At 42.9% G+C, this 15689-nt stretch overlaps 1 protein-coding gene across 1 annotated transcript; it reads left to right on the plus strand.

Annotated features, from left to right (window-relative positions):
• Positions 1-60: 60 nt before the first annotated feature.
• On the plus strand, positions 61-14664 carry LOC117405913 (pyruvate dehydrogenase (acetyl-transferring) kinase isozyme 3, mitochondrial). Its single transcript, XM_034009425.3, has 11 exons — positions 61-373; positions 3935-4076; positions 5720-5791; positions 7316-7500; positions 8369-8458; positions 8793-8870; positions 9244-9320; positions 10008-10109; positions 10476-10589; positions 10839-10952; positions 11452-14664. The coding sequence occupies exons 1-11, from the start codon at positions 268-270 to the stop codon at positions 11593-11595; spliced, it is 1224 nt and encodes a 407-aa protein (XP_033865316.1). The 5' UTR covers positions 61-267; the 3' UTR covers positions 11596-14664.
• Positions 14665-15689: the final 1025 nt, after the last annotated feature.

Below are 15689 nucleotides of genomic sequence, written 5' to 3' on the forward strand. Positions count from 1 at the left end.
TAGATTTACTGACTGACAAGCGCGCTGTCCAACACCAAGCACAGAGGTGCTCTTCCTGCTTCGAGTGCAGGAGGCTCAGCTCCAATGAAAAGGAGCCAGAGGCGTGGCCTTGTGTTGTTTTTCAAAGGGACGATTGATTCGGAGCGGTGTGTACGTGCAGGTTGTTGCAACAATGTAATCTGTATTTGAATTTCATTTTGTGCTATTCATGTCGTTAGTTTTTATGTCATTTTAATAGCTTTATTTGAATAAAGCACAAAGTCAGCTATGAGGCTGTTTGGGTTCCTCTTGAAAAACAAGACTCCAAAGCAAATTGAGTATTACTCCAGGTTTTCTCCATCGCCACTGTCTATAAAACAGTTTCTGGATTTCGGTAAGTATTGGCTTTTACTAACAGTTATCTTTATTAAATGCGTGTCGTGGTGGTGTTATTTTAAGGTGGAGTTCATAGCGGTCCCATAATTATATAACATTTCATAGTCCTTTATGTACAGCATTGGTGTCATATCTAGACAGTTCAACTGCAACGTCAGACTCTCGTAAGTGGGTTCAGTTAGTTACTTGTTGCTATACTGAACGAACACCTGTCTGTCTGTCTGTCTATCTATCTATCTATCTATCTATCTATCTATCTATCTATCTATCTATCTGTCTGTCTATATATCTTAGATAGATACACATACACACACACACACGGCTTCCTGTGATGATGCAGGCCATCCGTAAGTGCCACATTTCCAGTTAATGTTTGTTTAAATGTCTGATGAAGCTGTGTGCTGAGACTGTCAATAATCTGGTGTCTGGATTGAGGTTGAAATGGTTCAATTTAAACAATTTAGTTCAGGGTTGGAACTGCACACAGCAAGTCAGTGTCTTAACCGTCATGCGAACGTGCTGGGTGAGACAGAATCTGCCTGACTGGAGTAGGACACAGTTCTATTGATAAGCAAGCACGCTGTAGGCTTCACAGCAGTAGGGACCTCCTTCTGTACCTGCTTATTTTGTGCTAAAATCTCATGGTATTTACAAAAGCAAACAAACTTGGAAACTTGATGGCACTCCTGTTATTACTTTGACGTGCTGTACAGTGCGTGCACATCTGGGTGGGCTCTTCTCAATGTTGCAGGCGGCTCTGATTTTGTCTGTAAGGTATAAATATAGAAGTCAATGATTCCATTCTCCGAACGGAAGCTGTGTCACAGCACCAATCGTAAGGGCAAGTGTAACTGATCGCTCTGAGTGGTAAAGGTCAGCTGTAAACCACAGTCAGGAGGACTAGAGACATGCAGTACTGTGGACAGTGCTTTAGTATTAATTGGGCTAAACGCCTGTTTCCTACATTAACGCAAGACTGTATTTGAATTTTGCCTAGAGGGTATCGGTTACCTGCAGTTAAGGGTGTGGTCTCTTAGATACCCCATTGGTCTGCACAGCACGTTCTTAATGATTGCTAAACGGCTTTGAAAGGGAAGACCTGCATACAGCGCTGGGATCATCCAGGACTATGTAACTTGTTACAAGGATAAGTCACTGATACAGGGAAGCCCAGGACTTTGTGATCAAACTTCTGTGTATTCGGATCGACCCATCAACACAAGTCTCGTGCTTGCCATTAGTCTGATGTAACCAATCGGTATACAGATGTGCTATTTTTTTGTTTTCTTGGAAACCCTTATAAAAGTTTACTACAGTATTTCTGGACTTGGATGCTTATCCCATGGTCCTATGCATTTACCATAGTTTACAATGATTTTCCATGTTTTAAAATATGCTTTCTCATACTAAGCAGGGCTTTGCATGCTTTTAATGTGCTTTATTACACTTTGCTAAGCTTTTGGGAAACTTTTAGTGTTGACTGGAAGATGACGGCTGCAGAGGACTGTGGCATCTGAAAATAGATTGTTCAATGCTCTCAATAATAACCAAAGCGTTCTGTGCGCTCTCACATTTTATTTCTGTGGAGTTGAGTTGTTTTTATGTGAATGAAAGAGATCTGCAGTCACGTGAAATGAATAATCTGCTGCCAGATTATCTGTTTAGAACTCTGTTGATAAACTGCTGCAGATAAACCTAATTACAGTTTGACAAAACCAGCAAGTACTTCTGTAATCCGCTGCAGGGTCACGGAGACACCCTTCCAGATGGGTGTAAAAGAAGTTACAATGTCACACTCCTGTCATGGGAGGGAAGCAAATAGAGTAAAAAGCAATTTAGAAAAAGCATAATGTCAGGCTTCTATTTATTGGCATTATTTTGAGAACCAGTCATCCAATCGGCTTGAAACTTGGTATGGACATTCTTGAAGGCAGGTCTTGCCTCTGATAGGCTGTGCTGATGAACATTATTTCTTCAGCACTTCAAGGTGTCATTGCAGTGACTGTAATTGGATATATGTTGCTTGTACTACTGTGCTGTAATAAACTATATTAAGGTCATTTTAAAATATAAACAATTTGGAATTGCAATATGGTATTCTAGGCGCTGTGTCAACTGAGACTGACAGCATTGCTGACAACAGCGGACAATGTACTTTCTGGAATGTTACTGACAACTGCCTCGGGTGTCAAAAAACAAAACAAAAACAATACATTGACAGCCTGTGATTGTATGATGCATGGTGTTTACAGCTGGCTTGCCGTCTGTGTTTTCAGTTATGAGATTCTCTCTCTTTCAGTGGAAAGCCGTTCATTAAATTCTCTCTGTGACTGACAAAGTTTTAATTGCAGCAGACAAAAAGCTTTTAGTGCTGTGCTGTACCACAACAAGCTATATCAGACCCTTGTGTACACAACAGGACAAGCCTTTGCCTCCTGTGTTTGATTGAATCAAAATGCATTTATTGTGCAGCAGCCAGAGGGTGACTCTTGGTGTCCTGTGGGTGCTTCCGTATGTATGTAAGGGGTGCTGTGTTCTAGCCAGTGGCTTAAACTCGGCTATGCATCATTTAGATTTCTGACTCCCAACTACAGTAGGTACTTCACTCACAGAAATGTTATTCTGGCAGAGCACCCGTAAAAAAAGAATTGGTTTGATGGTGCATTTTGGGTATGCAACTTAAAACTTGCTCAGTTGCTTTGATAGAGTTGTCTCATTATATCCTATTGGAAGGATGACAGGAGTGGAAATGTTTGCTGCCACACAGGCTTGGTATTTTCCGTCTGTCTGCAGAGTCATGGAAATTGCATGTAACTGGGCTGGACTCCCTTGGGATTGAATCACTTGTTTTCTATTGGTTTCTTTCTTATTTCTGGGGCGGTGACTTGTGGATAGTGGGTTTTAAGGAGGAGTGCTGTCTGAGATTGACCCTCATTGCACACCCCAAACATGCTGGAAGCATTGATCCCACCTGCAATGGCTTGTTTTCACACAGGTGCTTCTGTGGTGGTGTACGGAACATTTAGAAACTGTGTGGCTACTTTACATGGAACACCATGCAGCTGCTCTCAAATATAACTGTCTTATTAATGGATTGTGAATTTTAAATCATGACTGAAGACCCAGCACATTTATTTTTAAATATAAATACCTTTCAGTATAAATACCTGTGCACTACGCAACTATGGCCAAAAGTTTTGCATCACCTAGAATTTTAGGCTTGAGATATCCTTTTTTTTTTTTTTTTTTAAACTAGATATTTTATTTAACACCATGTAATCAAACTACAAAATATTGCGAAAGTCCTGATCCCATAATAGTAGTACAGTATTTTGTTAGATTTCAAAATATCACATTTTTCAGTTTTTATAAAAGTATATGGAAAACTACAAAGCGGTATGTAATTCAATATGTTAAGGTAACTTTATTCAGCAGGTTTTGTTTGACTTTATGAAGCTAAATTAGTTATTTCTATAGGGTGGTGCACAATGTTTGGCCAGGGCTGTAGGTAGGGTATACTGAGGCTGGTGGTTTTATTTGCTCATTCTTCTTCTTGCAGGCAGGAACAATGCCTGTGAGAAAACGTCCTACATGTTCTTGCGGAAGGAGCTCCCGGTCCGGCTGGCGAACACCATGAGGGAGGTGAACCTGCTTCCAGACAAGCTACTGAGCAGACCCTCTGTGAGGCTGGTGCAGACCTGGTGAGCTAGTAATGGGGCCTGTTGCACCCTGGCTGGGTAATGCATGCTGAGTGAGCCTGGTCCAGCTCTGTGTTGTGCACTGAGCAGAGCGGACCTGCCCTGGCTGGGTAATGCATGCTGAGTGAGCCTGGTCCAGCTCTGTGTTGTGCACTGAGCAGAGCGGACCTGCCCTGGCTGGATAATGCATGCTGAGTGAGCCTGGTCCAGCTCTGTGTTGTGCACTGAGCAGAGCAGACCTGGGTTTAGCACGTCACAACTCAGTACCTATTACCACTGTGCTGCCTCAGGCTCGTCTCCAGCAAGTTTACATGCACATGAAATTGACACTCTTGTAATTTGATTTGTTTCAATATGTGCAGAGTTTACATGCCAAACTCAGGGTTTGGAGGAATCGATGTTTCTGAACCTGCGCCCACTTGAATCCAGTCAAAACCCACAAACCCAATTGCAACTCCAAATGGTTTCACATGCAAGATGCATTGATGATTCAGAATTGATTCCGCAAATAGGGAGTTTGAATTTCATTCGATTGTGCATGTAAATGGCTAAGGGAAGAGACATCAGAACTTTCATCCACCAATCATGCATCTCCGTTTGCTGGTACTGTTCTGACATTTTTATTAAAATAGAAATGTACTTTGACAGTATTTTTCCTAACTGGCACTGGATTTGCTGCGCTATTGGCGCTTGTATCTTGGGACCTGCTCAGCTGAATTTGATTAAGCTTTGTATGGACACGTGTTGCAAGAAGTTAATTGGAAGGGACAACAACATGGCTTATTACTGCATTTGAAACGATGCCCATGGGAACCGGAGTTTACCTCTCAGTCTCCTTAATCTTACTGCACACGGAAACCTGGCACGTTCGGTGTGTGGTTTTGAATGGGAGGGAAATGACACGTATTTTAAGTCCAGCGAGATGTTTTTGTCTCTCTTGCACGTTTCATTAAACTGCTGTCGAGACAGATGTCTGGCGCAGGCTGAGTGAATTTCATGTGTCTGCTGCATTGCTGGATCATCACCGGTCATAATGCTTACAGAGTCCTGCTGTTTTCCATACAGATGGGAGTAATATGTCCCTGTGTGGTGTGTGTGTGTATATATGGCTTGAAGTATTTAGGTTTTATTTTTGATCACATGGTGTCCCTTTTAAATAGCTTTTGAGCTGATTCTGTTTCCTAATTAAACACAGAAATAGCTGTTAATTACAAAACAATGTTATTTGTTTTTTTTACCTTCATATCTTGACTGAGCCTGATTCTGTTTCTCCTTATTTTTATTTCAAGCTCATCGCTGATCCTAATTGCATTTCATTCATGCAGTCGCCTATTTTATCGTTGTGCTTCTGTTGTTTTCACTCATTTAATAGAGTGTACACTGATAGCAAGTCCATCCTTGATTTTGTAGCAAAGAAAAAATAAATCGAAAACCCCATTTTTAATGAATAGTTAGACAGCTTAACAGCTACTAATTAACATGTAAAGGTAGGTAGAGATTTTGAAAATAAGAAGTGAAAAGCTCAAGCTCTAGGTGTATAATCCCGTGTAAGGAGGGTGAACCCCTAAATAAAATAAGATCCAGTGTGTGCTTTCATTCTTTTCCCCACTTCATTTTGTTTCTAATTTCTTATGTATTCCCCTTAGGTACATGCAGAGCTTTTTAGACATTTTGGAATATGAAACCAGGAGTCCAGAGGATCCTCAAGTATTGGATGAGTAAGTGTCAGATTTGTAAAAAAGATTGGACCAACACATGCTGGAACGCACCATTTCTTACATACACAAGGTTATAAAGAGAATGCAGTAAATGGAGATTTGCAAAAAAACTCACATTTTTAAACTGCATTCTTTAAAAGAGAATCTCGAACACGTTTAGAACAATTTTCTGTGCAGCGAACAGCATTAGCAGCTTCATCGCTGCCCCCCTTTTTTATGTCCAAGATATTTTGATTCTTTTGTTTTTTCATACTTTTGATATCCAGATCTAAATAGTTTTAGAATGAAACAAAGTGATTTTGTACCAGGAAGCAGCAGTAACAATAACTTTGATAGCTACAAATATCTACATATTTCAACCTGAGGAATACAGTACAATACAGTACAATACAAAATATAATATGTTCGAAGTGACCATTGAGAATATTGCCAGTGCTGACAGGATGTAGAAAGACATCTCAGACATTCCTTGGCACTCCTTTAGTGTTCAGGATGTCCAAAGTTCGATTGCTCGTCCTACAATCTAGCTTCCTTTGCAGAAGACTGATAAAGCCAAGGTTAAACAAAAACAAGTCTGTTTGTAGGCTGTTCACAGCGGATACATAGCAAAACGACTGAGCACAACACTGATTATCAGTTTTGTTTTGAACTTTTTTATCGGTTGATTTATTTATTTTTGTCAATGCTAAATTCATGCCAGGTGCCATTATGATAAATCGTTGCAGTAATGATCCGTTACCGGTCTATTGTCATGGATGTTCCAGCGCTTTCCATTTGGACCAAGTCTCTGGTTCCAGTGGATGCGCTCTCTGTGAATTTGGTTCTAGTTCAAAACATATAAATTCACAAACCCCTGCCGAAAGAGAAATCTATTCATGCATTTGAAAGTTACTTGTAGAGTCGTTGGATATGTCTTGTGTTGGTCTTTTCAGCTCTTCTGTTGCTTTAGACGTGTCTCTCTCCAGCTGCCTGCATGAAGATGAAGAGATCACGAGATTTAACTTGCTAGTTATTTAAAATACCACAGAGCATAAACAGTGGCATAGGCGTAGTTCACCAATAACTCAGAAGTGTTGATGCAACAAATGATACTGGTTTGCTATGGAACTTAAATATAGTACTGTACAAAGTGTTCATTAATGACATTTCTTACAAGTTTTTTCTGTCTATTACACATTACACTGCTTTGTTTTACTCAAAAGGAAGCTGTAAACATGCACACTGCAGTCTCCTGTCTCCTATATTGTGCTACCGTGCTTTTATATGTCAGAACATTTCTAAACTGCGCTACAACTTCATGCAAACCTTCTAATCTTGTGCTTTGATTTCCAAATTGGTATCGGAGTGGATGATCGATTGTTTGACTGAGACGATCCGGAGTGTGATGATGAACAGCGTGAAGCAGCTTGTCCCCGTTGACTCCTCATTGTATTGTGGAGTTCGGGACACTTCAGTGCTGTGTTCATAAGAGATGTAAGCAGGAGTGATGTGAAGCGAGTTTGATTGATTGCTTTGTTCTTTCAGTTTCCTAGACATTCTGATTCAGATCCGGAACCGGCACAATGACGTCGTCCCCACCATGGCGCAGGGCGTGATCGAGTACAAGGAGAAGTACGGCTTTGACCCCTTCATCAGCAGCAACATCCAGTACTTCCTGGACCGCTTCTACACCAACCGCATCTCCTTCAGGATGCTGATTAACCAGCACAGTGAGTCCTCTGAGAGTCCGTGTGCGCCTAGGCTTGCATGCACAAGCAAAATGAGCTTGACCCTGAGTGACTAATCAGCACACCACAAAACCACCCGTGAGTTTGAATTTGGCACGCCGTCCTCTCTGCAGGCAGCCCCGGGTTGTCTGTTGGCACTGATGTCTCGTTCCCACTGCTTGGTGCTACAGGCCTTGGTATTGGGTTTTGTTTTGAAGAGCCGGCAGTAACACTGTGTTTAGAACAAAGCAGTCCGAGCAACGGAAGCTGAAATTGAAAGTCCATTCATTGCTGTTTTCATTATGGCACTGCAAACGATTTTAAACACATGTGCTTTGAAAGGCACCCATTAACTGCCTTTATTTCAGCATCGGCCCAAACTGCTAAAAGACATTTAGTTTCTTCTCTTTCCCAAAAGCCTCTGCCATTGTTTTTATATTCAGAAGGCTTCTGTACAGCCATTGTACAAACCACTGTAGAGATCTCCCTGTCGGTTTCTTATTGTACCTGTGAAAAAAACCAATGTAGAGATCTCCCTGTCGGTTTCTTTTCTACACACACCTCCTCGCTACATGATGATGCACTTCCTTTGAAGCCAGTTTGCCTACATAGTATGAGATGCAAAACCTGACCAGATAGCTGTGCTCAGCTGCTTGGGGGAGCAGTGGACACACCTTGTCTTGTTGCCGTGGACACACCCTGTCTTGTTGCCGTGCTCAGCCGTAGCCGGGATCACCAGGCATTGGAAATGGGGCATTACTGACATATCTGCCTTTAGATTTTAAAGGCCGTGGGCTGGATGTGCATGGGTGGATGGTTTCCATGAAGAAAGGGCAAAGCATTGATGTGTATCTCTTTTTTTTTATTTCAGCACTGCTCTTCGGTAATGACACAAATCCAGCACACCCCAAACATATTGGAAGCATCGATCCCACCTGCAATGTAGCCGATGTTGTTAAAGGTAAGCTTTCCTTCTCTTTGCATGCAATTATTAGATTTCTTAGGATTATTCTCATCGACTTTTAATGCCAATTAAAACCTATCCCATAATCGTGTTCAATTTTACACAACAATGTGATTTCTGGGTGAATGGTTTACTACGTTCTTCCATAGTTTAGCTTTCTGTACACCCCCACCTCGCCCAGGTAACTACAGCAGGAGGCAATGTTATTTGAGGTCACAGGAGCATTTCAAAAAAAAAAAAGAGGAAGAAAAAAAGTGTGTGTTTTTTTGTATACTGGGAACATTTCTGTGAAAAGCATTAGAGCAAATGTCTTGACAAATATTCATTCCAGATGCCTATGAGACTGCGAAGATGCTTTGTGAGCAATACTACATGGCAGCACCTGAGCTGGAAATCGAAGAATTCAATGGTAAGTGTTCTGATTCCTTTGTGTTGTGCCCGCTGGAACTCGAAGAATTCAATGAGGTAGTATACCGATTCCTCTGCTCGTAGCGTCTCACACTGGTTAGGATTCTGTGACCCTTTTGGCTAATTAAACATCTCTGTGAGGCTCGAGGCACAGATACTTTGAAAACGGCAGGTGGAATACTGGTGGTGAGGCATGATCTGATGTTATTACCACTGTATTTACTTAAGCAATAATATACATACGGTATTATACCAGATAACATGCACAGTAGGGCTAGACATTAAAGAAACAGTCTTCCATGCACCTGTAAGTAGAAGAGAATCCGCAGGGTTTATTGGGTTATCTATTCAAGTGCATTTTTTTTTTCTTCCAGCTAAGGCACCTAAAAAGAACATCCAAGTGGTGTATGTGCCGTCCCATCTCTTCCACATGCTGTTTGAGTTGTTCAAGGCAAGTGCATTTGAAAACCTTTTAGCTGAAGGCTATATTTGTTAAAAGCTCACATGCACACACACACCTACCTCTTTATTACTCTCAGAATTGACTTGTTGCTTAGCAGTGCCCCCTAGTGGAACAACAGAGGCATGCACGGCACTCTGTCACACTCTTCAGCCATCACCAGACCATCCTGGGTTGTTATACATTCCAGTTTTCCTGCTTATCGCTGCACCGCGATAGCCAGATCCGGATAGTACTACAATATTAAATGCCCACCCTGGATCAGAGAGTCTGAATCTTTTAATTTGGGGTCAGCCCTGTTTTTAAAAAAGAAATTTGAATAGGGAGTCCCAACTGAAAACTCTGGAAAAAGCAAATCGCAAACAAACTGTATTGAAAGTCGATGTTTTCTGTATACAGAAGAATCATTGTTTTTTTTTTGTGCAGATATGGGGTCCAGGGACCCATATTGAAAACCTCTGCTCTAGATTACAGTGATGGCCACTGATCACCATGTATGCAGGGGCTCCTGGGCTGCAACAGTAGTAATTAACGCTGGCTATCAAGCCATTTTAAATGTCACGCTGTGCCTAAGTCTGTTTGTAACTGTACATTCGCTACGAGACATTAGCAGTGTATTGAACCTTTGCCTTGATTTGTTAGATCTTGTGCTCACTAAGCCTAATGCCCTTTGTGTAGAATTCAATGAGAGCCACCGTGGAGCTCCATGAAGGCAGAAGTGAAGGCTTCCCCCCCATTAAAACAATGGTCACCCTGGGAAAGGAGGATCTGTCTATAAAGGTTAGTGGGTGGTTCTGTTTAACACTTTTTTCCATTTGAAATGATCTAATTCTCTTCATATTCCCAGTGATGGGAGGGTTAATATATCACACTTTAGTAGTTTCCATATATCTCGAGAATTGATTATCTCATTACAGGGTTAGAAACTCCTGCACCCAGTCCTGGGGTTCAGAACTCCCCTTGTTTTAGATGCATTATTGAAATCAACAGACGCCAGGAGTTTGAACAATCAGGCCCCTGCTCAACCTGCTCTGAATTTACTGATCACACTTCAATAAGCCTCTCGTGCGTCTGTAGGGTGACTATCAGAAATTGTGCATGCAGCTATAAGGGAAGGAACAATATGCTTTCCTGTTCGTTTTGCAGATATGTGATAAAGGTGGAGGCGTCCCACTGAGAAAGATCGAGCGCCTGTTTAACTACATGTACTCCACAGCCCCCAGACCCAACTTCGAACCATCCAGCACTGCTGCTCCCCTGGTAAGATGAGTCCATGTCAATACTGTGGCTTCAAGCTGACGGTTTCTCTGTTTTTAGGATGTTGCAGTGTTTAACTGTGCCTGCTGCCGGATCCACTGCAAACCGGCTGGAAGCCACTTGGATAGTGGTACAGGTGGTTTGTAATCTCCACCAAGTGGGCACAACTGGGGAAACTGAAATGGGAACAGTTTGCCTGTTTCTGTTTATAAAACCACGTCCTTTCAGATCAGTCCATCACTTGTCTTGCAGGCTGGCTTTGGCTATGGCTTGCCCATCTCTCGGCTCTATGCCAGGTACTTCCAAGGGGACCTCAAGCTGTACTCCATGGAGGGAGTGGGCACCGACGCTGTAATCTATCTGAAGGTAACTTCAGCTGCTCCTTTTTAAATAGTTTTTGTGAATTTGAACACACCTGCATTTATACAGTTTGTAAACGGCGTGTATAATGTAGAATTACCTGAACATGTGATTTATTGGACATCTTCTTCTGAGCATTGCTTCCGATACTTGGTAGAAAAATACAGAGGCCCTCAGCCCAGCACCTACCCTTGACGCCACATTCAAGGACACCTGCATTGTTTAGGTTTGAAGGATAAGCATCCACAAGCACACAGCTGAACACATGGGACTTCCTTCTGTCGAGCACAGTGGCTGCCGTGATGCGTGCTAATGCTAAATTACAGTTTTATACACATTACTATACATGTAGTATTCAGTGTGAAAATAAGAGGGAGGAATGAATAAAGCTTGATTTGCATCTCCTAAATCGGTGTTATGATGGCTTGCTTTGGTTTGTGATAGTGTTTAGTATTGCTGTGATGTTGGATGCATTAAAACATTTCTCTCTGGCATGTTTTTTCAGGCTCTTTCCAGCGAATCGTTCGAGCGACTCCCCGTGTTCAACAAGTCTGCGTGGCGGCACTACCAGACCTCGCCCGAGGCAGACGACTGGAGCAACCCCAGCAGCGAGCCCAGAGATGCTTCCAAGTACAAAGCCAACAGATAACTCCAGAACACCAGGGCGGTTTCTCCCTCCGCGTCATAGAAGCCATCGGCTGAGCTCTGGATCCAAACGGATTTAATAATCTAATATTAATAGCATCCAGTGTGTTTGTAATTGTTGATGTTTCCATATTAAGAACTACTACCTAAGTCACCTCCAGGTCAAACAGGCAGGGAGAGGCACGGAGATGATGTTGTGTAACAAACTTGTTGAGTGTTACCAGTGGGTCCTCTCCTGTTCCTCTCTCTTCCTCCCCTCCCTCTGTCCCATGCAGAAGTGAGGTCATGCTAAGTACATAACTTGTTGGGCAAAGTGTTCTTGTTTTTATTAATCTTTGGAATTTTATATAGAGGGCAGGTAAAGTTCCATATACTGTTTGTTCTGTGGGGGTGGGGTGCACAGTAGCACTGCAAATAATGCCCATGGCTTCAAACTTAAGATATGAAAATTAAATTAAACAACTTAGCTGCCTTTTTTGAAGGACAATTGTCTGAAACCTGTTGCACTTGATGTAGCATGGCAACATCGAATTCTGTAAGGCTCATCGCTGTGGTATACATTTTAATTGTTTTTTTGTGGTAAAATTAATTGGCAGGAAAGCCAAGTGTGACGTGCACGTCTGCCACACAGTTGGCAAAAGCACCTTAAGATTTTAAGAACAAAATATTTATATAAACGTAACAAATATGGGCAAATGCCTAGAAGAGAGGTTGCACTAGTACTGGATTTTGTAATGTTTTTGAGGAAAGTTCTCCCGGTACTGTATATAATCTTGAGTTATCCATGCAGCAGGCAGGTATGATTGTGGTTTTCTTTGTGATTACTGGACGGTGGTTGAAGTCTCTGCAGCCCTTACCTTCAGGACCTGGGTTATAATATACCCCAGATGTAAACCTGAGGGATCTTCGGACTGCAGTGAATTAAGAGGGATCTGTGCCTTGGGCTCCTGAGAATGGGATAGACTAGGAGCAGGAGTGCTGGAATGCAAACCAGGAGCAGCAGAGGGTTCTAAAGAATCCCTCACTGCTGCTGTACAGAGAGGCACCTTGATCCTGGAGTCCCGTACCCTGCACTTTAGCTTCAGGGACTGCAGGAGGCCAGTGGGACCAATAAAGCAGGTCCTTTTGCTTGCTCTCCTGATCCACAGTCCCATCTCTCACTCTGTCCTGGATTGGGGCTGCTGAAAAGGTTCTATATTAGGATAAAAAAGAAAGATTACCAAATTTTTAGTTTGTACCAAAATGATAATTCAAAAAGTTAAAGTGAGCCACATAAATCAAAGCACACAGTGCAGTGTTGCACCATACTGCCTTCTGTGGTCTGGTTTCGTTTCAGCATTTTCATATTGTTCCCCTTTTTTCTATGCTCGGCGACATTTTCTAAAAACCTACATTTGATTTCCCATAACCACTGCACACTGTGCCAGGCTAATGAAATGGAGACTCCAAGTCCCTTTTTTGCTTAATCCTGCAGCACAGGGGCGCACTTCTTTTCCTGTGACAGGCTGCTGGCGTGGGGGTGCTTGCATTCTCTGCTGAGTGACAGGCAGGAGATCGAGACGGAGGTCGAAGTTCATACGCCCCGCAGGCGAACAGGATTTATGTACATAGTGTGAACACAGACAACTGCTCACGTGACACTGCCAACAGTGGTAGTGCATTGAGGACATAAAGGGGAATGTACATAAAGAAAAAGAAAAACACTGTACAAAAGCCTTGAAAACGGACGATCTTCAGCCCCGTTGGCTTTGGCTTTTCAGAAGCCCTGAGGTGAATAAACTGAACCTCTTTATACCTGACGCCGCGCTGGAACACACCTACCTGCTGATTCCACAGCTGGCAATCGCACACAGCAGGCAGGCTCTCCCAGGAGCGCCAGGTACTCACTCACTCACTCCACTCACTCACTCACTCACTCACTCACTCACTCACTCACTTAATTTTCTAATAAACACACACTATTTACAGTAATCATTTACACAAAAAACCCTCCTTGTATGCAGGGCTCCTGCCCTGCCACAGCTTCCCAAATTGTATGTGGGAGTATTCTAGTCCAATCACTTGTACGTCTGTTTAACTAAACTCAAATATTTGGTAAAACTACTAACATGCAGTGGGCTCTATTTATCATGGTGAAATACAAAGAAGGCAAGGGAGAGCAGGCAGCAAACAGAAATGCCCACCCAGGGGAAGCTAGATGAGGTACAGAGACTCATGGTTTGCTTTGAATTGAGCGATGCTTGTATGCAATCATGAACTTCCCCTTTAAACAATACGCCCCGTTCGGTGTGGCAAGAGAACCAAGTTACTCTGACGTTCACAAAGAGCATTGTTGCCGCCTGGTCATCACTGTGTGGTATGGAAGAGTGTTGAAGAAATCTGTGGTGCTGGGTGCTCAGTGCAAAGCTTCAATGCTGGGCTCATGTCTTGGAAGACTGTTGCGCTCTGCAGTACTGTGTGTGAGGAGGCATGTGCTGTCACTGGCTCAATCTTTCACTTCATCCTGAAATGGAGATATATATATATATAGAGAGAGATATTCTCTGCAGATATATAAAGCTCCCATGCCACTTGTTGTCCTCAGGACATGTCCCACTGCAGCAAGATTCTCTACATGAGCAGGCCCACCCTGTATGAATATCCAATGGCAAATAAATAACTTGTGCTCCTGAGTTGTTGCTTGCTTGTTTACCATTGCCATTCAGAATCACTGATTTGTAGTGCAAATAATAGATTGGTGTGTATTTTAGCATTGAAGATTTTACATGCACTCCTGCGCTGGCTGTAAATGTCATTTTCCACATGTAAACCAGGCGTTAATAAAAAAGACTTTAGAAAAATAAGAACAGGGCAGATGATTCTAGCAAGGCATGCTTCTAGAATTTGTAAGCTCAGGAAGGTTTCCTGCTGTAATCGTTCATAAGGGATTTGTTTCAATAACAGTGTCATTTCAGACGTGTTTATTTCTTTTGCCTTTTTGGAATTTTTTTGGACTAGATTGTATTATTCATTTTATAAAGACATTTCCTTGTAATAAACTAAAGGTAGGTTTAGCCTACTGTTGTACAACCAACCGATTTGATTTTGTACATTCTTTTGTTCCACTGATGGTGTTTTTTCAGCTTGTTTAATTAATGCAAAGGAATGGGTGAGTCACACTGCGCAGGTTCATGTCCTGTCTGTGCCCGAGTGGCTGACCTGGGAAAAGCTCATGTGAGTCATACTGCGCAGGTTCGAGTTCTGTCTGTGCCCGAGCGGCTTACCTGGTAGAAGCTCAGGTGAGTCATACTGCGCAGGTTCATGTCCTGTCTGTGATCGAGTGGCTGACCTGGTAGAAGCTCAGGTGAGTCATACTGCGCAGGTTCATGTCCTGTCTGTGCCTGAGTGGCTGACCTGGTAGAAGCTCAGGTGAGTCACACTGCGCAGGTTCATGTCCTGTCTGTGCCCGAGTGGCTGACCTGGTAGAAGCTCAGGTGAGTCATACTGCGCAGGTTCACGTCCTGTCTGTGCCCGAGTGGCTGACCTGGTAGAAGCTCAGGTGAGTCATACTGCGCAGGTTCATGTCCTGTCTGTGCCCAAGTGGCTGACCTGGTAGAAGCTCAGGTGAGTCATACTGCACAGGTTCACATCCTGTCTGTGTGAAGTAGGCTGGTTTTCATTGCGGATTCTGAAGGGAGCGTCCCATTGGCTGTGGAGCTCCCGTGGGTTAGGGAGGCAAAACCGTCAGGGACTGTTTCTCCTCATCGTGCTACAGTGAACCCTGCTGGCCCAGTGAGGCCAAAGGCGAACACCTGCAGGGCTGGCCTTTGTCCACCAGAGGTCAGTAGCTCGCTGACATCCACTCTCAGGTTCCTGGGTGAAAAAGGAAGCTGGTGGGATCGGAGGACGCCTACTGAACCTTTGGGTCTCCTAAGCTGTGAGGAATTGCTGCAGCGAGTGGAAGTGTGTTTGGGAATTCCTAATTGGGAGGTATATCAGTTTGGGGTGGTGTATTTTAAAGCACATTGCTTGGTATTTGTAAGATAATTGTGGTATACAGTATTCAGTATTTACAACGCACACCTATAAAGAAGGTATGGACTATTGCAAATGGACTTG

Source organism: Acipenser ruthenus, chromosome 9 (assembly GCF_902713425.1).
Source record: "Acipenser ruthenus chromosome 9, fAciRut3.2 maternal haplotype, whole genome shotgun sequence".
Lineage (NCBI taxonomy): Eukaryota > Metazoa > Chordata > Actinopteri > Acipenseriformes > Acipenseridae > Acipenser > Acipenser ruthenus.

Coding starts and splice junctions, on each gene's coding strand:
- LOC117405913 (XM_034009425.3), top strand. CDS start 268: ATGAGGCTGTTTGGGTTCCTCTTGAAAAACAAGACTCCAAAGCAAATT. Junction 4,077..5,719: donor GTGAGGCTGGTGCAGACCTG/GTGAGCTAGTAA, acceptor TATTCCCCTTAG/GTACATGCAGAGCTTTTTAG. Junction 10,110..10,475: donor AGGAGGATCTGTCTATAAAG/GTTAGTGGGTGG, acceptor TTCGTTTTGCAG/ATATGTGATAAAGGTGGAGG.